The sequence below is a fragment of the Salvelinus sp. IW2-2015 genome, linkage group LG15 (assembly GCF_002910315.2).
Source record: "Salvelinus sp. IW2-2015 linkage group LG15, ASM291031v2, whole genome shotgun sequence".
NCBI lineage: Eukaryota > Metazoa > Chordata > Actinopteri > Salmoniformes > Salmonidae > Salvelinus > Salvelinus sp. IW2-2015.
Genome location: NC_036855.1, coordinates 44459062 through 44484380, shown reverse-complemented (window position 1 = coordinate 44484380; position 25319 = coordinate 44459062). Strand labels below are relative to the sequence as shown.

At 43.6% G+C, this 25319-nt stretch overlaps 1 protein-coding gene across 4 annotated transcripts in view; it reads right to left on the bottom strand.

The window, feature by feature from the left end:
- LOC111974508 (zinc finger MIZ domain-containing protein 2) overlaps nt 1–25319 on the bottom strand; it is a 63515-nt gene that overhangs the window by 21869 nt on the left and 16327 nt on the right. For 3 of the 4 annotated variants that reach the window (XM_024002238.2, XM_024002236.2, XM_070447162.1), the window contains exons 2-9: nt 9242–9346; nt 4382–4496; nt 3921–4114; nt 3084–3264; nt 2324–2548; nt 1648–1857; nt 1371–1469; nt 932–1106 (exon numbers count right to left, since the gene is read on the bottom strand). In XM_024002238.2, the coding sequence (XP_023858006.1) occupies nt 932–1106; nt 1371–1469; nt 1648–1857; nt 2324–2548; nt 3084–3264; nt 3921–4114; nt 4382–4496; nt 9242–9291 (1249 nt within the window). In that variant the 5' untranslated portion in view covers nt 9292–9346. Of the gene's footprint in view, nt 1–931; nt 1107–1370; nt 1470–1647; nt 1858–2323; nt 2549–3083; nt 3265–3920; nt 4115–4381; nt 4497–9241; nt 9347–24866; nt 25056–25319 lie in introns of those variants that run through there. The other variant, XM_024002237.2, reaches the window with a different exon arrangement.

Genomic DNA, 25319 nt, shown 5'->3' with positions numbered 1-25319 from the left:
GTCGCCAATTGGATGGAAGCCTAGCTGATCGTGGACTTCAGGAAACAACAGAGGGAGCACCCCCCATCCACATCGACAGGACCACAGTGGAGAAGGTGGAAAGCTTCAAGTTCCTCGGCGTACACATCACTGACAAACTGGAWTGGTCCACCCACAGACAGTGTGGTGAAGAAGGCGCAACAGTGCCTCTTCAACCTCAGGAGGCTGAAGAAATTTGGCTTGTCACCTAAAACCCTCACAAACTTTTACAGATGCACAATCGAAAGCATCTTGTCGGGCTGTATCCCCGCCTGGTACGGCAACTGCACCACCGCAACCGCAGCGCTCTCCGGAGGATGGTGCGGTATGCCCAACACATCACCGGGGGCAAACTACCTGCCCTCAAGGACACCTACAGCACCCGATGTTACAGGAAGGCCAAAAAGCTAATCAAGGACAACAACCACAAGAGCCACTGCCTGTTCATCCCGTAATCATCCAGAAGGCGAGCTCAGTACAGGTACGTCAATGCTGGGAACGAGAGACTGAAAAACAGCTTCTATCTCAAGGCCATGAGACTGGCCACTTTAATAAATGGAACACTCGTCACTTTAATAATGTTTACATATTTTGCATTACCCATCTCATTTGTATATACTGTATCTGATACTATTCTACTGTATCTTATTCTATGCCGCTCTGACATTGCTCGTCCATACATTTTTATAATCTTAATTACATTCCTTTACTAGATTTGTATATATTGGGTATATATTGTGTAATTTTTAGATATTACTGCACTGTCGGAGCTAGAAGCACAAGCATTTCGCTACACCCACAATAACATCTGCTAAACACGTGTATGTGACCAATAAAATATAATTTAGCTACTGAGAGACAAGGGATTTCCAAAGCAAATTCTGTGTAMGAGTGTGTCATGTTTGAGGTTTACCTGTGGGGAGTGGTGGGGGTAGGGAGTTCGTGTTTGGCTTGATGTCAGGCAGGAAAGAGGGCTTGACGTCATGGCCAGGAGACATGTAGGGGGGCACCGCACTGCCTGGGGTTATGGGAGGGGTGGGGTTTCCAAGAAGGGGAGAGCTTGGATAACCAGGCATCACCCTGCCCGGCTAGGACACAAAGAGAATGAGAGTAGGGTTAGGTTGCTGTACTTGGAGGACTAAAAATAGCAGTAATGTGCTGTGCTTTGAGATTTTGGCATTCAGAGGCAACGTAGGTCTACAACTCTACACACAAAGAAAAGCCTAGTCCCAAATCTGTTTGTGCCGTCTTTCCAAATCCTACGGCCATTGGCAAGACAGCACAAACAGATCTAGGACCATGTTACACAAAAACATAATGAAGGTGGAATGAGTTCTCTCTCTCCGTCTCACCCCATTGACTGCAGTCTGGTTGAAGGTGTTGTAAACTCCACTGACTCCCCCGGCCGCTAGTGCATTTAGTGTGTTGCCCTGTCCATTGAACTGCTCCGACTGAAAGGCAAATCGCACAGCACTGGCTTGTACTTTGGACTCTAGTTTGGGTATTATTACAGTAGCCAGCCAGGACATACACACAAAAAGGGGGGAGGGTGTGAAAACAGCACAGCACAGCCCAGCAGACTGTGCAACAGAAAGACAGGAATAGGGGTGTGACACTGGATAGCGTTACCTTGTAGTACTGTCCTGGGTGGGCTGGTCCCGAGGGGTACTGGGCCATGTTGCCCTGCTGCATGGGCATCTTGTGGCCTTGGTAGGAGGGGGAGGTGGCTGAGCGCTGGGGTCCCAGGCCCCCATGGTACTGCATGGGCTGCCCAGGGTAGGGTCCCTGACCAGGAGCAGGGCCAGCCATGCCTGGACCATACTGCTGCCCGGTAAAGCCCTGAGGGAGACACACAGAGGGGGCAAAATGGAACCGAGATACTGTATGTGTTGACCTCAAAGCAAAACTGGGCACACAATTATATTTCTGGTATGATGAGGATACAAACAAATGAAAGCTATAATGTTACTGAGATAAACCTCACCAAATAAGGAAGTTGAGCTTACTTGCATTTTAAGCTCGCAAAATTACACTTTGATACCCAGCATTAATTGGAGGCGTTTACTTGCTAAAATGTGAAGTGACACCTGGCTATTATAAGAGAATGGCCCATTTTGGTGAAGTTGGACAGTGTAACCAAAAACAACTACATTAACGGCAAACTCCATATCAAGCTTAATAAAATGGATGTACATAGGTGTTAACATAATATTATAATTCACTGTATATTTTTTACTTATGGCTGTCAGTCTACAAATGGTTTGCATTAGAAAGTATGTGAAGTCATTCGCCGGGAGAGACTCACCTCAGCATTGTATGGGCGTTTGAGTCCCTGCTGTGGCCTGGGTGGTCCATGCTGAGCCCCGGGGTAGCCTGGGTGCTGGGGCATCCTCTGACCTTGAGGGGCACCGTACATGGGCCCCATGGACGGGGGACGAGCGGGACCCATCCCTGCCGGGGACATGCCAGGGGGACCTCTGGGGCCCGGGTGTTGCATGAACTGTGTGTTGTAGCCCGCACCGCCGCCCATCTGAAAAGTCCTCTAGGTTAGTGTGGGCATGACATGGCGGATGAGATTAAGGAAACAGTAGTCACTTTGATGTTCTCTGTTTTCCCTGGGTTACATGGTTATAATAACGTATAAATACGGTCCATATTGAGCAGTGTTGCAAAGTCGAAGAACTTCCCTCTGTTAAACATGACATAAGCCACTCACTCCTATAGCCAGCAGGGGGTGCAGTATCCACTCAGACCAACAGAGGCCACCATTTTGGTTGGATGTTTCTGCACAATACATGAGTCTGACAGGCAACTCCCATAAGGTGTTTATGTCGCAACCCCTGGCTTGTGGTCATTCGAGACAATAGTACTACTATAGCAGACAGTATGCACTACAGAGTCGGATTAAGTTGCTCCTAGACTCTGATCTTGGGTCAGTTTAGCATTTCCCCCTGTAATGGTTAAGGTTAGGATTTGGGGGAAGGCAAGCTGATCCTAGATCTGTACCTATGGAAAAATCCACTACAGAGCATGTACTACATTGCCCTCCCTACCTCCTTCCTTACCTGGCCATAGTTCATCTCCTGGTTCTGCTTCTCCTGGATAGCAGCAACCGTTGCTGTGGCTGTGGCGGTTGCTGTGGCAGCCGCTGCAGCCACCGCTGCCGCCGCCGCCTGGGTGAAGTCGGTTTGAGGGCGAATGCCGTGAGGGGGCATGCCCATAGACCCCCCTCCGTTATTGGGGTAACTGATGGGACAGAGAAATGGTTGTTTCAAAATAAACCAACCTGAAAATAGTGTGACTCCAGTATTTCACACACAGGYACATTTTCCCCCAGTAAAACAGTAACTGTTCCGTATTAACAGAAACCATCACCCTCTTGGCTACTATACAAAGACTACAGGAGGACTACTATACAACATGTATGTCTGGCAGCTAATTCATTCTGTTTTGGTTTGGACACTTGTCCCTTGTGCTCGGAGGGAACAGTTCCAGCTATTCAAAAATTAATGGTGTATTGAGATTAGTGTCACCCTGAATGTTAATCGATTTAGTTTTGCAGTGCACCACTCAGGATTAAATAGCCTACTAGTCGACTGAATCCACAATGGTATGAGAGGGGAAGACAAAAGGAAACTGCTGTTAATGGGTGAGTCAGAGACAGGTCTCACTAAAAGGAAACGGTTGCAGCCAAGAAGATGGACGAGGAGCTCTGACACTATCCAGCCTTCACATACTGTAGTGGCCAGAGGCATATTACCAACACGGGTATGTGTGTGTGTGGGAGATGTTGACTCCCTTAATCTTTGCCTCCAAATCTCTCCTCGAGGTAATTCCACATGAATGAGCGGAGATAAAAACACGTGGCCTGGGCTATATCGGTCGGTCTGTCTGTCGCTTACCTGCCCACGTATCCAGGCCCGGCGGGGTATCCCCCATTGCCCCTGCCGTACATGCCCTGCTGCATGTAGCCTTTGTTGGGCTCCGGGTAGCCCTGTTGACCTAAAAACTGCTGGCCCATCCCAGGGCTATGGCCGGGCATCATGTTTCCCCCACCAGAGTTCCCACCTGGACCCATCGGGTTCCCACCCAGGACCTGAGAGGGGGAGGAGAAACAAACAGGAGTGTTGATGAGGTGAATCACTATCAACCTAGTTCTAATATGATTCACCGCAATGATTCTTGTACTTTGGAATGTTGATGTATCGCATGTGGAGGAAGGGAAGGGAGGGTGACATATTGCAGCTGTAAGTAGCGTCCCAAATGGGTCCTAGTCAAAAGTAGTGCACTACATAGGGAATAGGGTGCCATTTGGAACGCACYCTTAAGGTTTGCTTTCGTGGGGTCACGTGTCTATCCATACCTGGCTGGGTGAAGGATTGGTTACCCCCCACACTGTGGTTACCACAGACAGGGAGCCTGCCGGCTGATTGCTGCCTTGCTGCCAGGACACAGGGTCATAAGGGTAGGAGCCGTCACTGAGGAGGAGGAGAGACAGAGAGATTACTGACTGGAGAATTGGATCGTGGCCAACACTTCCTCTGTGGCCCTTCAGGGACCTCAACTATGGGTTAAGGCGGATAAGTCTGTGGAGCTTTGAGCGGATGCTGGAGCTTTGCTGAGTCAGGAGAGAAATATGGACATGTATTTATACATGTAAGCAACATGCATGCCTGAAGATTCTGGCTTTGCTATAGCCCTTGCATATTTAAAAATCTGTGCTGGGCATGTGTGCCGCCTGTGCTTTACTCAGTGGATTTGCCTGTGCATGTCAATCACATTATCACACGACACTGCACCATGTCTCCATGGAGACAAAGCCGTCACCTAGATACGGGTAAAAGTAGCAGTGCCAAGAGAGAAGTTACGTGTGTGACTCATACTGGATAAAACAGGACTGCTCTAGTTATTCCTGTTTGCTTTCCATAATCAGCCTTGCAGCGCACATCTTGTTGAGTCTGGCACAGTGGCCACACAGGCACAGCATGGTTTCTGTTATTTTGGCTGATAAAAAAAATGAAAAGTCCATAAATAAAACTGTTGCAGGCCAAAATGACTGGGAGATATAAAAAAAAAAATCTCATTGCAAAATAATGCTTATATTCATTCATGGAAATACCAGTCGGTGGAAATACATTTGACCATCATGCTCATCAGTCTATAGGTTAATTTGCATAATTTAGTGGAATTAAATTGGCCTGTGTGTATTAGTCATCGTGTATCTTATTTATCCAACACAACTGTCACACACACGCACAGCATACAGAGCTCATCAGCTGGTTGCTGCTGGAGTAAACATGCTTTTATAAGCCCATTCATTGCGGAACAATTCTAAATGCTTGTGTTAACACAGTTTGGTGCACAGTTCAAAAAAAATTTTTTTTTATTTTTTAATGTATTTATTTCTCGAACAGGCTATTGAAGCGCGCCCCCCATTCACAATTCAAGTGCAGGCAACAGGCTATCAGCGCGTCATCCACCACTTCACAATGTGAGCTGGAGGCAGTATGCATTTTAAAAACATTCTTGTTTGAAACCTGAATGTTTTATTTCATTTAAATGAGGCATGTCTTACCTTCATKCAAAGTAGCCTATAGGCAAAACCCGACCATAAAACGTGGAGGCAATTATTTTAGAAAGACTTTATAGGCGGCGCGTGAGTTTCAAGTTTGGGGAAGCTTACAATTTATCCTACCATTTCTTCCGTTTTACGTGCCAGTTATGATTTTCATATGCGCGTTTTAATGGAACAATTTCATTGCAATAATAATGTTTTCGTTTCTCAAAATCATTGTCACATGGTTAATCATAAAAATCTGAATTAAAATGATAAACATCTAAAAGTCAACTAATGCGAGGTCACCAACATATTGATACACCATGATCCATTGGCGCATAAAGAAATGAGCGCATGGAACTAGGCCTATAAATTCCATTGCTCTTCCACATCGAGGATTGGTGATTATCGAGGGAGATTGTTCGAAAGATTTTTCAAATAGCTTACAGTGAAAAACTATAGTTTTAATATATTATCATTCGCAATGGATGTAAAAATAAATTWAAAAAATAACACTTTCCTACATTGCCACGCAGCAGGCCAGGTACTTCTATGCATGCTCAGGCGCGCACGCTCCCTCAACATTATTAGGAGAGAGAAACCAGACACATGCTCATTGTTCACATCGAGCACTCCAAACAAAAAGGAATGAAAAAATGACAAATCTGGTAAATTATGGTTATGAAGAAAAAAACAAAACAAAAAAAAAACAAGTGTAGCAGGTTGTGAACTCCGCACTCCAAGACCTCTCCACTCCAAGAATGAGAAAGGCAATTGAAAGTAATTAATGCATGCATTAACATAAATTAATGTAACCAAATGACAAGGATTAACGGTACATTTATTACTGGTGACATATGTAATAGGGAATTGATCAAATAAAATAAAAAGGGCAAACAATTCACACAATGAATGTGCAAGAATTGGCAACCGATGAGCCATTCTGGAGAGACTGGCCTTCACCACACCACTCCGCTTCTTCTCGTCTCAAAATGTTTAATTATACTCAAGACACATTATCTTCACACATATTTTTTATGCTTTTCACTGACAGCTAGGCCTATTGCCACGCGCTGCCCAAATTGCGGGTTTCCCAAATAGGCATAAACCTATGAGAGCTTCTGATTTGAAACAATACAAAGCAAAATATGACATTTTTTGTTACTAATGATCATTGTTCCTCTGTGGCTAAGTCATGCTTTCTTGTGAAGTATTTTGAATGATTTAATTTATTTCTGTATAGACAGGACTAATTACAGAATTTTGTCAAACGTATTTCCATCTCTCTTGGTTTTCATATCAACTTGGTTTTCATATCAACTATAAAGCCAAAAGGCACGTCTTATTTTGCACGCTTTGTACAAAATAAAATGCAGTACGACAGGATATTTCTAAACATAGCTCGTTATTAGCAAGCTATAACTGGCATGTTCGYGTGTCTCATACCATGATCAACCGAATATGACCTCACCCCCCTGGGTGGTCTTAACCAATCATAGCGCAGTATGATACGGCGGTTAAAYGCATCCAATTACAATTCAGTATGTTTACACATATGAATATTACATCCCTTTTTTTTAAAGAAAAATGTACAACATATTCTAAGCGTTTCTTTTAAATACATGCTCTGTAGTTTGAACGGTACACTGCTCCTTCTGCGGTGCGGACGTGATATGAATGTTCAGTGTCAGCTGGCTGTATGACGACTGCTGGCTTCCAGTGGCTATGCTCCTGGATTCTAACTGACTCTTCGTCGTTCAGTGGTGGCTGTGGTCTCGCTGACCTGTCGTAGTTGTGTCTGTGCACGTTTTTCATGCATTTCTTTGTAGCTGACGACCTCAGGGTGCAGCTGCTGGTTAGTGCTGGTAAGGTTTGAGCGAAGTCTGTGGCTCATCAACAGCTGGGCTGGTGATTTGAAGTTGTCAACTGGAGTGTTGAGGTATTCAAGGAGACTGAGGTAGGGGTCTCTCGTCTGCTTTTGCTTTGTCCATGARTGATTTAGCAATCTGCACAGATTTTTCAGCAAGGCCATTCATTTGAGGGTAATGTGGGCTTGTGGTGACATGTGTGAACTCCCATGCTTTTGTAAARGATTCAAACTCATTTAATTTGTAACAGGGGCCATTGTCAGATATTAAAGTCTCTACAATGCCATGCCTGGCAAGGATTGCTTTCAGCTTGTGTATCACAGCTGCAGATGTGGTGCTGTGAAGCTTGTCGTGTTCGAAGTATCTGCTGTAGTAGTCCACTGTTAAGATGTAGTCCTCGTTGTTCCAGGTGAACAGATTGGTTGCCACGACCTGCCAGGGTTGGTCTGGGATACAGTGAGGTAATATTGGCTCTGGTGTTTGAGGGGCATCGTTCAAGACATGTGGGGCATTTATTAACAATGTCCTCTATTTGTTTGCACATTCCGGGGCAAAACAAAAATGTCCCGTGCTCTCCGTTTCCATGCGGCCAGCATTCTCTTCTCTGAGAATGGTAGGAATGATGATTTTCTCTCCTTTGAAAATGATTCCGTTCATCTGTGATAGTTCATCACGATGTTTCCAGAACTCAGACACTCAGAGGTGATTTTCTCCTCTCCTCAGGCCATCCATCCTGTATGACTTTCCTCAGCTGTGTGAGTTGTGTCCTTTTCTGTTTCTGCTCAGCTCTCCTTCAGTTTTGTGTCACTAACTGGTAAGTTGCTGTACACAGTGTGCACTTGCATGTCCATGCCTTCACTGAGGCTGCTGTCCTTGTAGGTAAGAAACCTGGAGTGTGTGTCTGCGACAGGGATGTCTTTGCCTGGACGGTGAGTGATTGTGAAGTCGTATTTTTGTAGTTGAAGGATCATTCTCTGTAGCCTTGGCGGGGCTGCGGCTAGCGGTTTCCTCATGATTGACTCGAGGGGCTTGTGGTCAGATTTCACAATGACTTGTCGTTCATATACGTACTGATGAAAACGCTTACACCCGAACAGAATGGCGTACAGTCCCTTTTCGATTTGAGCGTAGTTAATTTCACAGTCAGATTTGAACGCGTAGCCGATGGGCTTTCCTTCTTGCAGTAGCACTGCACCTAGTCCATACTTCGACGCGTCCACTTGGAGTCTGAGCTCTTTGTTGGGGTCGTAGTAGGTGATGTTGGTAGGCTAGACCCTGGCCTCTATCCAAGCAAACCAGACTGAAGTGAGGGTTATATCAGCACAMAACTTTGTTGAGTAAGCTATGTTGGAGTGAGAGGTGGTGACATTTTTGCCTTGTGTGTGTGTGGGTGTACTTTCTCATTAAAATAAAACCTTTACTGTCACACTCTTTTCTCAACTCCCACGTTTAACCAGCCATCCTCAAAAGAAGATCACTTTATCGGTCAGTTCATTTYGACTCTCCCTTGCCTCCTTGACAGAAATTCACAGAAAGGATGTATTTCTGGGCCCGTGTTCACAAAGCATCTCAGAGTATGACCAAGGATCAGTTTTGTGTTTTAAATCATAATGAATAAGAGGGGAGGACCTGATCCTARATCAGCACTCCTACTCTGAGACATGTGAATACAGACCCTGAAAGTCACAGCCATTCTTCTAATCTACAAAACCACATCAAAGCTAAGAATCATCCTTATCGAATGGAGAGGGAGGAGAGATGGGCTGGCTGTCTGGCTGGGTGGGTAGTTGGTACACACCTGTGTGGATTAGGAGGCAGGCCAGGTTTCATGGAATTCATGGGGTTCATCGGAAGGACGTTGGGATCAGCAGGGAGCCCCACAACTCCTCAACCAGCAGACAGCCTGAAAACAAAAGAACACGTGTTTAGACATGAGGCCAACTATTAAGATTGCAGTCTACTGTACCATGTTGGAGAATAGACATGACAAATGTTCCAGCAATGTTTCTATGATTTGCATATTCAGAAAGTCTATAATTATAAGAGGAGAAACAACCGAAACAATGATCGGCAGAGCATCCCGCAGCTACTAGAGGGGCACTACTGAGAAAAATCAACATAGGCCTACCGCCCAATGTTGTTGTTACGTATACAGTGCCTTCAGTAAGTGTTCATACCCCTGGACTTTTTCCACATTTTGTTGTGTTACAGCCTGAATTTAAAATGGTTTACATTTATATTTATCACTGGCCTACACACAATACCCCATAATGTCAAAGTGGACTTGTGTTTTTCGAAATGTTTCCAAATTAATAAAAAAGAACAAGCTCTAATGTCTTGAGTCAATAAGTATTCAACCCCTTTGTTATGGCAAGACTAAATAAGTTCAGGCGTAAAAATGTGCTTAACAAGACGCAAAATAAGCATGGACTCACTCTGTGTGCAATAACAGTGTTTAACATGATTTTGAAAGACTTCCTCATCTCTGTACCCCACACATACAACCATCTGTAAGATCACYCAGTAGAGCAGTGACTATCAAACACAGATTTCACCACAAAGACCAGGGATGTTTTAGAATGCCTTGCAAAAAGGGCAACCTACAGTGGCAAGAAAAAGTATGTGAACCCTTTGGAATTACCTGGATTTCTGCATAAATTAGTCATACATTTATCTGATCTTCATCTTAGTCACAACAATAGACAAACAGTGTGCTTAAACTAATAACACACCAAGTATTGTATTTTTCTTGTCTATATTRAATACATCATTTAAATATTCACAGTGTAAGTTGGGRAAAGTATGTGAASCCCTAAACTAATGAGTTTTCCAAAAGCTAAATTGGAGTCAGCTAACCTGGAGTCCAATCAATGAAACAAAATTTGAGATTTTTTGGTTAGATCTGCCCTGCCCTATAAAAACCCCCCACAAAATTTGGAGTTTGCTATTCACATAAAGCATTGCCTGATGTGAACCATGCCTCAAACAAAAGAGATCTCAGAAGACCTAAGATTATGGGCATGGGTCCTCAGATGCTCAAAAGGTTCTACAGCTGCACCAGAGAGCATCCTGACTGGTTGCATCACTGCCTGGCCTCCGACCGCAAGGCACCACAGAGGCTAGCACGAACGGCCCAGTACATCACTGGGGCCAAGCTTCCTGCCATCTAGGACCTCTATACCAGGCGGTGTCTGAGGAAGGCCCTAAAAATTGTCAAAGACTCCAGCCAACCTAGTCATAGACTGTTCTCTCTGCTACCACACGGCAAGTGGTACCGGAGCACCAAGTCTAGGTCCAAGAGGTTTCTAAACAGCTTCTACCCTGAAGCCATAAGACTCCTGAACATCTAGCCAAATGGCTACCCAGACTATTTGCATTGCCCCCCTCCCCTCTCTTTACACCACTGCTACTCAGTTGTCATCTATGCATAGTCACTTTAATAAATCTACCTACATGTACATGCTACCTCAACTAACCGGTGCCCCCACACATCGACTCTAAATCGGTACCCCCCTGTATATAGTCTCGCTATTGTTATCTTACTGCTGCTCTTTAATTACTAGTTACTTTTCTCTCTTATTCTTATCTGTATTTTTTTTTAAATATAACTGCATTGTTGGTTAAGAGCTCGTAAGTAAGCATTTCACTGCAAGGTCTATACCTGTTGTATTTGGCGCATGTGACTAATACAATTTGATTTGATTAAGAATTGTTGACTTGCATAAACCTAGAAAGGGTTACAAAARTATATCTAAAAGCATTGCTGCATGTCTGAAATTTGCAAAAGAKCACCTGGATGTTCCACAGCGCTTCTGGCAAAATATTCTGTGGACAGATGAAACAGTTGAGTYGTTTGGAAGGAACACACAACACTATGTGTGGAGGAAAAAAAGGCACAGCATACCAACATCAAAACCTCATCCCAACTGTAAAGTATGGTGGAGGGAGCATCATGGTTTRGGGCTGCTTTGCTGCTTCAGGGCCTGGACAGCTTGCTATCATTGACGGRAAAATGAATTCCCAAGTTTATCAAGACATTTTGCAGGAGAATGTAAGGCTATCTGTCCGCCAATTGAAGCTCAACAGAAGTTGGGTGATGCAACATGACAATGACCCAAACACAGAAGTAAAATCAACAATAGAATAGCTTCAACAGAAGAAAATACGTCTTCTGGAGTGGCCCAGTCAGAGTACTGACCTCAACCTGATTAAAAATGCTGTGGCATGACCTCAAGAGCTGTTCACACCAGACATCCTAAGAATATTGCTGAACTGACACAGTTTTGTAAAGATGAATGGTCCAAAATTCCTCCTGACCATTGTGCAGGTCTGATCCGCAACTACAGAAAACGTTTGGTTGAGTTTATTGCTGCCAAGTGTTCAYATACTTTTCCACCCTACACTGTGAATGTTTACACAGTGTGTTCAATAAAGACATGAAAACATATAATTGTTTGTGTTATTAGTTTAAGCAGACTGTTTGCCTATTGTTGTGACTTTTTTATGGATTTTATGACCAATTTATGCAGAAATCCAGGTAATTCCAAAGGGTTCACATACTTTTTCTTGCCACTGTATTTGTACATWAAAAATAAATGTAAAAAGCAGACATTGAATATCCTTTTGAGCATGGTGAAGTTATTAATTACACTTTGGATGGTGTATCAACACATCCAGTCACCACAAAGATACAGGCGTCCTTCCTAACTCAGCTGCCGGAGAGGAAGGAAACTGCTCAGGGATTTCACCATGAGGCCAATGGTGACTTAAAAACAGTTACAGAGTTTAATGACTGTGATAGGAGAAAACTGAGGATGGATCAACAACTTTGTAGTTCCTCCACAATACTAACCTAATTGACAGAGTGAAAAGAAGGAAGCCTGTACAGAATACAAATATTCCAAAACATGCATCCTGTTTGCAACAAGGCACGAAAGTAATACTGCAAAAAATGTGGCAAAGCAATACTTTTTTTGTCCTGAATAGAAAAGTGTTATGTTTGGGGCAAATCCAATACAACATTAGTGACCGACCGGCTCAAATCTATCTTTCATGCTGGAAAAACTCCCCAGTCCATAATGATTACAAGCATACCCATAACATGATGCAGCCATCCCTATGCTTGAAATATGGCGAGTGGTACTCAGTAATATTATTAGGCAAAATCATAGAAAACCTAGCTCAGTCTGCTTTCCACCAGAAATGTGAAGATCAATTCACCTTTCAACAGGACAATAACCTAAAACACAAGGCTAAATCTACACTGGAGTTGCTTACCAAGACGACAGTGAATGCTCCTGAGTAGCCTAGTTACAGTTTTGATTTAAATCTGCTTGAAAATCTATTGCAAGACCTGAAAATGGTTGTCTAGCAATGATCAACAACCAATTTGACAGAGCTTTAAAGATTTTTTAAAAAGAATAAATGGGCAAATGTTGCACAATCCAGGTGAGGAAAGCACTTGGAGACTTACCCAGAAAGACTCACAGCTGTAATCGCTGCCAACGGTGCTTCTACAGATGTAGAATACTTATGTACATTTGCAATACATTTCCAAAAACATGTTTTCACTTTATAATTATGGGGTATTGTGTGTAGATGGGTGAATTTTTTTATTATTTCATCAATTTTGAATTCAGGCTGTAACAAAATGTGGCATAAATGAAGGGGTATGAATACTTTCTGAAGGCACTGTAGCAGGACAGATGGTCACTAGTTCAGCCTCGGGTAGGTCAGATGGAGAGAAAATGTGTTACATGATCAAAGTCTTGAAGTCCATTGTCATGATGTACATCATAATAACATCAGGCCAAACCAAAACTTTCTTAGGGATACGGGAGAGGTTGGGGATGGTCCTAGTGGTTGGAGAACCGGTTCTCCACTGAATTTATGAGCAGCCAGGAAGTGARACTAAGTGGTACTGAATGTAATGTTGTTGTTACGTATACCGTACCTATGTAGCTGAATCTGTGTTTGAAATTCACTGCTCGACTGAGGGACCTTACAGATAATGTGTGGGGTACAAAGATGAGGTAGTGTCATGACCGAACTGCTCGGGTCAGGTTACCGGGGACCACAATCCAACAGAGAGATCTCTCACACCCACCAGAGGAGAAGAGATCGAGGGGTATGAAGGTGGGGGGGTTTATGACACCTCCCACCCATTGTAAATCTAAGGCAGCAGACAAAATTCCTTTGTCCCCTCACTATGGAGAACCGGCCTCAGAACATTAACATGCAATAAATGGACTTTGGGACAATGGGTTTCGTCAGCCACAAGGGTGGTAATGACGATAGATGGAATATGAAAATGAATGTCATTTTTGTTATGTTATTAAAAGTTAAAGGACAACGTTATAACGAAAACATTGTAACTTAAGAGTTTTCCTAGTATATGCTTGATGTTTATACATTGTACGTTGGTTGGGAAATGTCCAAATCAAAGAGGATGTTTTGGTAAAGATGAAATGTGAAGTTAGTTGTCTAAATTGGATCTGAGTMAAATCCAGACCTTGCCTCGTAACTTGGTACGCCCAGAGAATTGCCCTAAAGGAGGAAACGCCCACTTCCGAGCCGAGGGTATAAGACATGYGAGTTAAGAATTAACATAGACTAAGTGACCCGAGCTGCAGCCAAGGTCTGAGTAGTCAACAAACCGAAAACGCAACACGAGGTTGAAGATAAAGGAACCTTCTTCTATCCATGCTATGGATTAGAGGTCGACCGATTAATCGGAATGGTCGCTATATTTTTTACACCTTTATTTAACTAGGCAAGTCAGTTAAGAACACATTCTTATTTTCAATGACGGCCTAGGAATGGTGGGTTAACTGCCTTGTTCAGAGGCAGAACGACAGATTTTTACCTTGTCAGCTCAGGGATTCAATCTTGCAACCTTACGGTTAACTAACTAGTCCAACGCTCTAACCACCTGCCTCACGAGGAGCCCGCCTGTTACGCGAATGCAGTAAGAAGCCAAGGTAAGTTGCTAGCTAGCATTAAACTTATCTTATAAAAAACAATCAATCAATCATAATCACTAGTTATAACTACATATGGTTAATGATATTACTAGTTTATCTAGCGAGTCCTGCGTTGCATATAAACGATGCAGTGCGCATTCRCGAAAAAGGACTGTCGTTGCTTCAACGTGTACCTAACCATAAACATCAATGCCTTTCTTAAAATCAATACACAGAAGTATATATTTTTAAACCTGCATATTTAGCTGAAAGAAATCCAGGTTAGCAGGCAATATTAACCAGGTGAAATTGTGTCACTTTTCTTGCGTTCATTGCACGCAGAGTCAGAGTATATGCAACATTTTGGGCAGCCTGCCTCATTGCGAACTAATTTGCCAGAATTTTACGTAATTATGACATAACATTGAAGGTTGTGCAATGTAACAGGAATATTTAGACTTATGGATGCCACCCGTTAGATAAAATACGGAACGGTTCCGTATTTCACTGAAAGAATAAACGTTTTGTTTTCGAGATGATAGTTTCCGGATTCAACCATATTAATGACCTAAGGCTCGTATTTCTGTGTGTTATTATGTTATAATTAAGTCTATGATTTGATAGAGCAGTCTGACTGGGCGATGGTAGGCACCAGCAGGCTCGTAAGCATTCATTCAAACAGCACTTTCGTGCGTTTTGCCAGCACCTCGTCGCTGTGCTTCAAGCATTGCGCTGTTTATGACTTCAAGCCTATCAACTCCCGAGATTAGGCTGGTGTGACCGATGTGAAATGGCTAGCTAGTTAGCGGGGTGCGCGCTAATAGCGTTTCAAACGTCACTCGCTCTGAGACTTGGAGTAGTTGTTCCCCTTGCTCTGCATGGGTAACGCTGCTTCGAGGGTGGCTGTTGTCGATGTGTTCCTGGTTCGAGCCAAGGTAGCGGCGAGGAGAGGGATGGAAGCTATACTGTTACACTGGCAATACTAAAGTGCCCATAAGAACATCCAATAGTCAAAGGTATATGAAATACAAATCGTATAGAGAGAAATAGTCCTATAATAACTACAACCTAAAACTTCTTACCTGGGAATATTGAAGACTCATGTTAAAAGGAACCACCAGCTTTCATATGTTCTCATGTTCTGAGCAAGGAACTTAAACRTTAGCTTTCTTACATGGCACATATTGCACTTTTACTTTCTTCTCCAAAAGTTTGTTTATGCATTATTTAAACCAAATTGAACAGGTTTCATTATTTATTTGAGGCTAAATTGATTTTATTGATGTATTATATTAAGTTAAAATAAGTGTTCATTCAGTATTGTTGTAATTGTCATTATTACAAATAAAAAATAAAAAACGGCAGATTAATCGGTATCGGCTTTTTTTGGTCCTGCAATAATCGGTATCGGCGTTGAAAAATCATAATCGGTCGACCTCTACAAAGGACCTCCAGCCTACTTCACACAACTGTGGCAAGCTTTGGAGTCAACATGGGCCAGCATCCCTGTGGAACACTTGACACCTTGTAGTCCATGCCCCGACGAATTGAGGTTGATCTAAGGGCAAAAGGGGGTGCAGCGCAATATTAGTAAGGTGTTCCTAATGTTTTGTACACTCAGTGTATACGTTTAGTCGAGAGGATAGGTGAATTAATTATTCAATATATCAAACTTGGTAGACTAAGACTAGATACCTTGAAAAACATTGTTAAGATTGGGGGAATTCTGGGAAGCATGTCAGTCAACCAGGATTTCCTGTTAGAAAATAGGGTAAAATCATTCCAAACAATRTAAWWWTTAYATCTACCAACTAAATAAGGGCATGTCTAAATACATATTTTTGGGTATAGTGCCATCGCAGATTTGGTCCATTACCCCCCCTGGCAGTAATTTCCAATATTGCCGCTGAAAAATAGGCTAAGAAACCCAAGATAGGTAAATGGTTGGATAGATTTCACCAGGGGTACTCTGGCAGATGACAAAGTTCATATATTTATTCAGGACTTGTGGTTGGACATGGTAAAGTAGAATGTGTGTGGTTCTGCAACAAAGGAGGGACATAAGCAGGTGATAAGTATGAATCTATTCAACCAATATATTTCAAATAAGGAAATTAGAAGACATCTTAATGTCATGACTTGACTAAAATATAAATGGAAAATAGTAAACAAACTTACTCTTAACACAACTGGAAAGAAACGGAGGAATGGCTTGASAGAATTTAAATACAAACTAAAAGGTGTGAATAAGCCAGGGCAGTCCTGATAATTAGTGGCAAGAGTGTGGCATTGAGAGGAGACTCAACAGGTGAAATCAACTTGGTTAATCAAGTTCATCTCAGTAGTATGGATGCTCCACTCTGAGGTCTTTTGTACAGCCACCAACCAGCCGCATGGGGCCGTACAGAGTACCACAGTGGAGGTGAATATACTTTTATCAATATATTCACTCCATTGTGGGTCTCTATTACAGTGGTTACCAAACTGTGGGAGGTCCCCGCCAAAAATAAAAATAACTGTTTTTAAGGAACTAAGTCAGACATTAAACTTACTCTTGAAAGGTCTAATAGTAGTATGCACAAGGTGCAATTTCGAGAATTGTGTAGTGCATCATCAGTTCCTCTTGTCATGTTAGACATTGTATACCTTAGAGAGCTATTTATAACTTGTCAGAAATGTCCAGATCAAATTAGCCCATGTCAGCTAATCTTTTGTCATTTTGTTTTTGAGATATTGTTGTAATTTTTTTGTTACTCAAATATCACATGAATACATATTAGACGTGGCAAAATGTATAGAATTGCAAGAAAATTATATTTAAAACTGCAAAACTATGTTTGCACCCCTTGACAAAATGTGTAAAATTGCAGGAAATAAGCTTTAATTAACCCTGAAAAATTATCTCCACCAACAAAAGGGGTGTGAACAGCTGGTGTCATGAACAGTGCTTGTGCCCATAGAAATAGGTGGGGTGCGGGATGTTCCCCAATGCTGGAAGGGGGGGCCCTGAGTAAAAGARCCCGGGTGGACAGCTTAAAATGCTTGAGGGGTTATGGAAAACACAATAAAATGGCCCAAAGATGCCATATACAGTGCTGTCGGAAAGTATTCAGACCCCTTCCCTTTTCCCACATTGTTAGGTTACAGCCTTATTCTGAAATGGATTAAATAAAACATTTCCTCAATCTAGACACAATATCCCACAATGACAAAGCGAAAACAGTTTATTTTTTATTTGCGAATGTATATATAAAAACATTTTTTTAACCTGATTTACATAAGTATTCAGACCCTTTGCTATGAGAATCAAAATTGAGCTCCGATGCATCCTGTTTCCATTTATCATCCTTGAGATGTTTCTACAACTTGATTGGAGTCCACCTGTGGTAAATTCAATTGATTGGACATGAAAAGCACACCTGTCTATATAAGGTCCCACAGTAGACGGTGCATGTCAGAACAAAAACCAAGCCATGAMGTTGAAGGAATTCAAATCAAATAACATTTTATTCRTCACACGCGCCGAATACTGTGAAATACTTACTTACAAGTCCTTAAACCAACAATGCAGTTCAAGAACTAGAGTTAATAAAATATTGACTTAATATACTAAAAGTAAAAAAAAAATATATATATATAAAAAAATAAAAGCAACAAGAAATGTACATAACAATAACTAGGCTAAATACAGGGGGTACCAGTACAGAGTCAATATGCGGGGGTACAGGTTAATCGAGGTAATTTGTAAAGTGACTATGCATAGATAATAAACAGCAAGTAGCAGCACTGTAAAAACAAAGGGGGGGGTTCAATGTAAATAGTCCGGGAGACCATTTGATTAGTTTAGTTAAGCAGTCTTATGGCTTGGGGGTAAGGAGCCTTCTGGTCCTRGACTTGGCGCTCCGGTACCGCTTGCCGTGCGGTAGCAGAGAAAACAGTCTATGACTTAGGTGATTGGAGTCTGACACTTGACGCCGYTTAGTACATAGGTCCTGGATGTCAGGAAGCTCGGCCCCAGTGATGTACTGGACCGTACGCAATACCCTCTGTACAGCCTTCAGATCAGATGCCGAGCAGTTACCATACCAGGTGGTAAAGCAACCGGTCAGGATGCTCTCGATGGTGCAACTTTTTGAGGATCTGTGGACCCATGCCAAATCAGGATCTAGTTCAGGATCCAGTTGTAGAGGGAGGTGTTTAGTCCCAGGGTCCTTAGCTTAKTGATGAGCTGTGTGTGCACTACGGTGTTGAACGCTGAGCCGTAGTCAATGAACAGCATTCTCACATAGGTGATCCTTTTGTCCAGCTGGGAAAGGGTGGAGTGCGATTGAGATCTTTGGATCAGTTGGGGCGGTATGTGAATTGGAGTGGGTCTAGGGTTTCTGGCATGATGGTGTTGATGTGAGCCATGATCAGCCTTTCAAAGCACTTCATGGCTACCGACGTGAGTGCTACGGGGCAGTAATCATTTAGGMAGGTTACCTTCGCTATCTTGCGCACAGGGACTATGGTGGTCTATTTGAAACATGTAAGTATTACAGACTCGGTCAGGGAGAGGTTGAAAATGTCTGTGAAGACACTTGCCAGTTGGTCCGCGCATGCTTTGAGTACACGTCCTGGTAATCCGTCTGGCCCCGCGGCTTTGTGAATGTTAACCTGTTTAAAGGTCTTGCTCACATCAGCTACGAAGAGCATGATCACACAATTGTCCACAGATCTGGGGAAGGGTACCAAAACATTTCTGCAGTATTGAAGGTCCCCAAGAACACAGTGGCCTCCATCATTCTAAAATGGAAGAAGTTTGGAACCAACAAGACTCTTTCTAGAGCTGGCCGCCTGGCCAAACTGAGTAAATCGGGGGAGAAGCCCCCTTGGAGTTTGCCAAAAAGCACCAAAGGACTCTGACCATGAGAAACAAGATTCTCTGGTCTGACGAAACCACAAATGAACCTGAATGCCAAGCGTCACGTCTGGAGGAAACCTGGCACCATCTCTACGATGAAGCATGGTGGTGGCAGCGTCATGCTGTGGGGATATTTTTCAGCGGCAGGGACTGGGAGACTAGTCAGGATCGAGACAAAGATGAGCAGAGTGAAGTACAGAGACATCCTTGATGAAAACCCGCTCCAGAGCGCTCAGGATCTCCATCTGTGGTCAAAGGTTCACTTTCCAACAGGACAACAACCCTAAACACACAGCCAAGACTACGCAGGAGTGGCTTCGGAACAAGTCTCTGAATGTCCTTGAGTGGCACAGCCAGAACCCGGACTTGAACCTGAGAACATCTCTGGAGAGACCTGAAAAAAGCTGTGTAGTGACGCTCCCCATCCAACCTGACAGAGCTTGAGAAAATYTGCAGARAAGAATGGGACATTAGAGCGGTGGAAATCTGTCCTTTGGTCTGATGAGTCCAAATTCGAGATTTTTGGTTCCAACAGTCGTGTCTTTGTGAGATGCAGAGTAGGTGAACTGATGATCTCCACATGTGTGGTTCCCACYGTGAAGCATGRATGAGGAGGTGTGATGGTGCTTTGCTGTTGACACTGTCAGTGATTTATTTTGATTTCAAGGCACACTTAACCAGCATGGCTACCACAGCATTCTGAAGCGATACGCCATTCCATCTGGTTAACGCTTAGTGGGACTATAATTTGTTTTTCAACAGGACAATGACCCAACACATCTCCAGGCTGTATAAAGGCTATTTAACCAAGAAGGAGTGATGGAGTGCTGCATCAGATGACCTGGCCTCCACAATCACCCGACCTCAAACCAACTGAGATGGTTTGGGATGAGTTGGACCGCAGAGTGAAGGAAAAGCAGCCAACAAGTGCTCAGCATGTGTGGGAACTCCTTAAAGAATGTTGGAAAAGCATTCCTCATGCTGTTGGTTGAGAGAATGCCAAGAGTGTGCAAAGCTGTCATCAAGGCAAAGAGTGGCTACTATGAGGAATCTAAAATATATTATGATTTGTTTAACACTTTTTTGGTTACTACATGATTCCATGGATTATTTCATAGTTTTGATGTCTTCACAATTATTCTACAATGTAGAAAATAGTAAAAATAAAGAAAAACCCTTGAATGAGTAGATGTCCAAACATTTGACTGGTACACTCAGCGGACAGTTTATTAGGTTCACAAAAATGGTTTGTTTCTACAGACAGTGAGTCATGTGGCCGTAGCTTGCTATATAAAGCAGGAAGACAGGCATCGAGGCAGTCAGTTACTGTTCGATTGAACATTAAAATGGACAAAACGAGTGACCTAAGCGACTTTGAGCGTGGTATGATCGTCGGTGCCAGGCAAGCCAGTTCCAGTATCTCAGAAATGGCTTCCTGGGCTTTTAATGCACGACAGTGTCTAGGGTTTACAGAGAATTGTCAGACAAACAAAAACATCCAGTCAGCGGCAATACTGTGGGCGAAAACAGCTTGTTAATGAGAGAGGTCAAAGGAGAATGGCAAAAATCGTACAAGCTAACAGGCGGGCCACAAACAGGTAAATAACGGCGCAGTACAACAGTGGTGTGCAGAATGGCATCTCGAAACGCACAACTCGTCGGTCCTTGTCACGGATGGGCTATTGCAGCAGACGACCAAACCTGGTTCCACTCCTATCAGCTAAAAACAAGAAGCAGCAGCTCCAGTGGGCACGCAATCACCAACACTGGACAATTGAGGAGTGGTTCCTGTTGCATCATGCTGATGGCTGACTCAGGATTTGGCATAAGCAGCATGAATCCATGGCCCCATCCTGCCTGGGGTCAACTGTACAGGCTGCACTGTGTGTGTAGCCTGACACAAAAGGATTTTAAAATCTTACCCAAATCCCAATTCAAGCAAACGTAATTTTCCCCATGCAGGCCAAACGTAAGTATCAAAGAAGTATGGTCTAAAGGCCTCGGCATGGTTCCCAACTGAAACAGTTTGTACATATATTATGACTACATTTCGTGACAGTTTTGTCTTTGGCAGGAGTTTTCGGCTGTTCGTGTGCACTTTTGGTAGGAAAACCTAAGTTCGGGARCCAAAGTCTACGCCCCTTCATCGGTGACTGGTCAACTGTAGGGGTGACGCAAGTTTATTCTTCTTCTCGATTCAGCCCSGTAACTCGATTCAACATGGCAAATTACAACTTCGAGCATTGCTTGGCYGGAGGTACAGAAGTAAGACGGAAAGCAACATGCCATCTTCAACAGAGGATGAGCTATGTTTTTGTATTTTCTATTGTAGTCAAGGAAAAGAGTAGCCATGTTTGCTAACAACAGCTAGCGCTAGCTGACATAAAATCAAAGGAGGMGGCAGCAAAGTATGAGAGAGTTAAGGACACCTTCAAGGATAATAAGGAAAATTGCAGGGAGAGTGGGCTGGCAAAAGTAGAGATGTATGGAAGGAGAGAGCAATAACTGGAGAGCGGGAGAGGGAGAGAGAGTTGGAGCATTAATTAGATATAAAAATCGYCCAGTCGAGGGTCTCCTGCTGCAGTTTTACCCAAAAGAAGTCTTGAAACCCTCCACCGTCGCTCTCTAGGCCGTATGCCCCTACATCCGTCTCTCTCATATTATATGTCTTGCAAATCTAGTAGATTCCAGGCAATTCCCGGGTCTCTCTTTGTATGCAATTTTATCAGTCCCGCACATCTCTTCCTTGTTTGGCCGTAGATGGCTTATTACCAGTTTATCGCCCTCTACTGTCATGGGGTAATATTGCCACTTTCCCCCTTTTTTAAGCAAACATCTTTTATTTGTTTTTTATTTTATTTAACTAGGCAAGTCAGTTAAGGGAATATGCGCGCACACTCGTTCGCTTTGCCCAGCCGAGTTCAAACCAAAGCATGCTGACGCCATAATCCTGCTTCAGAGCGCAGTGAAGTGGTATGCTCAGGCATCAGACATCAGTACTAATTGTTAGGCTAAGGCAACACACRAGGAGGTTGTGCACCTGTGTCCTCTGCAGCAGCATGATGCCATGCAGTGCTTGTGTTGTTGCTTTTGGACAATATCACAGCCTCTGTGGCTACTGCTGCACGCCACAGATTCCTCACAGCTGAGAAGAGTTTAGGACTAAAAATAGCAGCAGGATTTCAAAAAGGTGGAAAATGTGATATGGAGAGTGGAAACAGTGTGAATGTCTCTCGCTCGCTGTGGYCAAATGGCACACATGCAGCAGAGTAGAAGAGCCGAGCAGTAGCACGGGTGAAGATGTTTCAGAATGAGGAGTTTAATTTCCCTTGAGGGGCCTTTGTACAAAGGGTTGTCATCCCCCCCTCCAACCCCTCACTATCCCCCATCCCCTCACTCTGGGCCATACCACATAGCCAGGATGAGCACCATTAACTGGCATGCTAATTTGTTGGAATCATTGCCTTTTGTCCCTCCCTCCCTCCCTCCACCCCTCTGTGTCCCTCCCTCCCCACCGCACCACCCTTAATTCCTGTCACTGCCTGCTTGCTAGATTTAGGTCAGACAGCCTCCAGCTTGAAAAATACATGTGGAAAGAAGAGGGGGATGAGGGGAAGCGGAGTATGAGAGAGAGAAGGATGCCTACCAGGATAATAAGGGAAAATTGCAGGGAGAGTGGGCCGGCAAAGGTAGAGGGAGGGGAGGAGAGAGCAATAACTGGAGAGCGGAAGAGGGAAAGTGATCGTTAGAGCATTCATTTGATATATCGCCCAGTCAGATATTTCGCTTTAAAATGTTTACCAAACAAAAATTGATTTCTAAGTTTAATAAACCATATAACTCTATGCACAAGGACTATTTTAACAATTTCCACAGAAAACTTTACAAAAACATATTTACAGGAAGAACTGTGCAGATACAAAGTTAGGTAACAGAATAAAACGGAAGGACATTTGACTGAAATTCTGTTACCAARTTTTTAATCTGCACAGTTTTGTTCCAGTAAATGTTTTACATTTTATTTACTGTGTACATTTTTCTAGTAGTCATTGTGCATAGMGTTGTATCGTTTGTTAAACTTTGAAATCAACGTTTTTTGTTYTGCATACATTCTAAAGTGAAAAATTGGAGTCTCAGTGTAATTCCGTTTCCGTGGAATTGCCCTTAACAAATGTACTGTGCCGAAGTTTACGCATACCTTTTCAGAGGCAAGACAAAACGGAGGTTAGATCTAATGAGAAGGACTGTATGGGAGCATTGCTGCTGAGATGAGAACTGTTATTTTGTAGCGAGGCAGACAGAGTGCGGTGGGTYGCTGCTCACACAGCATTAACACATGGTCCTTTAATCTTCTCAGAGTTTGGCTGAGGACCGACGGCAAGTTAATGTAGACGCCAATCAAAACAAATTACATCCTCCTCAACTGATCGCCATGGCGTCTGGTCTGATGGAGCGACGGTACTGGTTATATGACTAGGAGGATCTGGCTGCATTACACACACATACACACGTAGCTGAGTGAACGATGGAGGATTCCACGTGGGAAAATGTGTCAGATACACTAACCGTGTGATCTGTCTCAGATCAATATTCCTGACACACACACTGTGAATGACCGACTACCCCACACACACTCTCCACTTAGCTGCCCTGAAACACACTCAAACGCTCTACCCCACACAGATCCAGGTCACGCACAGCCCTGCTCCAACCCCCCCAGTGTTAGGGACCGGCACGGAACTGTAAACACACACACACTGTACACACACACACACACACACACACACACACATAAACCTTTGGGCCCACTTCTTATTCCAACACCCTGGTATTCACAGGTTTATCAGCAAAGCATTCCCTAGATCAGCACTCGTACTTAGATGCTTTATGACTATGGGCCCTGCCACTGAAGACCTATTGGTTCCCAAATAAACATTCTTGGGGTGGGGGGGATGAGGACAAGACAGGTAAGCTTTATTCTGGTGGTTGCACCTCCAAAACAAACTCAATCACTTCCTCCTGCATTCATTCCATTGTAAAGGTGCCCTCCCTGCGGTGTCATCCTCTCTACAGCACCACTTCAATGGCCAGTTCACCTGAACCTCCAGCTCCAGCCAAAGGCACAACTGTTGAAAAGCTTTCTGAATAGCTTTGAGCACGTATGTACCAAGCGTCTCATAGTAGGAATGCTGATCTAGGATCAGGTCCCTCTATCCATTCATTATAATCAACAACAAAAAACACTGACCCTAAATCAGCACTTCATGAATACAGGCCTGGTGTCCGATGTCTTCTGGTTAGCTAGATGACATCTGTCAATTCAACCCACAATCTTAAGTCAAGGCAACATATTCAACAGCCTTATTATTCCAGCCAACCTCAGACAGTCCAACCTGTGTGGCTGTCTCCTGAAACACAAAGACATAGATGGAACAGCCAGCAGCAGCCCCATTCATTTAGCATAGCGCCGACGTGATGTGCTCTACAGTGAAAGGAAACAGAAGACCCATTCCAGTATGAGTAGCTAGAAGGACAACAGCACAGAGAGCAAGGCTTACCTCTGCACACAAGCTTGAGAGACGGTTGCTACCTTTCCGAAAGCACCTAGTTGCAACACTTGCCCATCAATGGGTGCCTATCAAGCGGTGTCCACTGTCCAGCACAAGAGCTCCAGAAAACAGGACATTAGTGCTTATCCCCACCACTGGTCAAGCCATTCACCAACACCAAACGGACAGAGGCTGAAGTCAAATAACTGGTCGGTGTGGGGCCCCTCCCCCAACACGGGCCCTTTGAGGAATGGTTTGCGAAGAGAAGAGTGCTGGGAAGGAGGGAGCTGAGTGAACAGAGGGGGGCCGGCCMAAGATTACACATTCCTGAACATCACTACAGTGTCAGACAACACACTTTTACACTCCCCAAAATCCAACGCAGATGTGCTCACTCATTTGTGGAGACCCGGTTGCGCACACAGACAAACTTGCTTGGCATCCCTGATGACATAGGCCTTA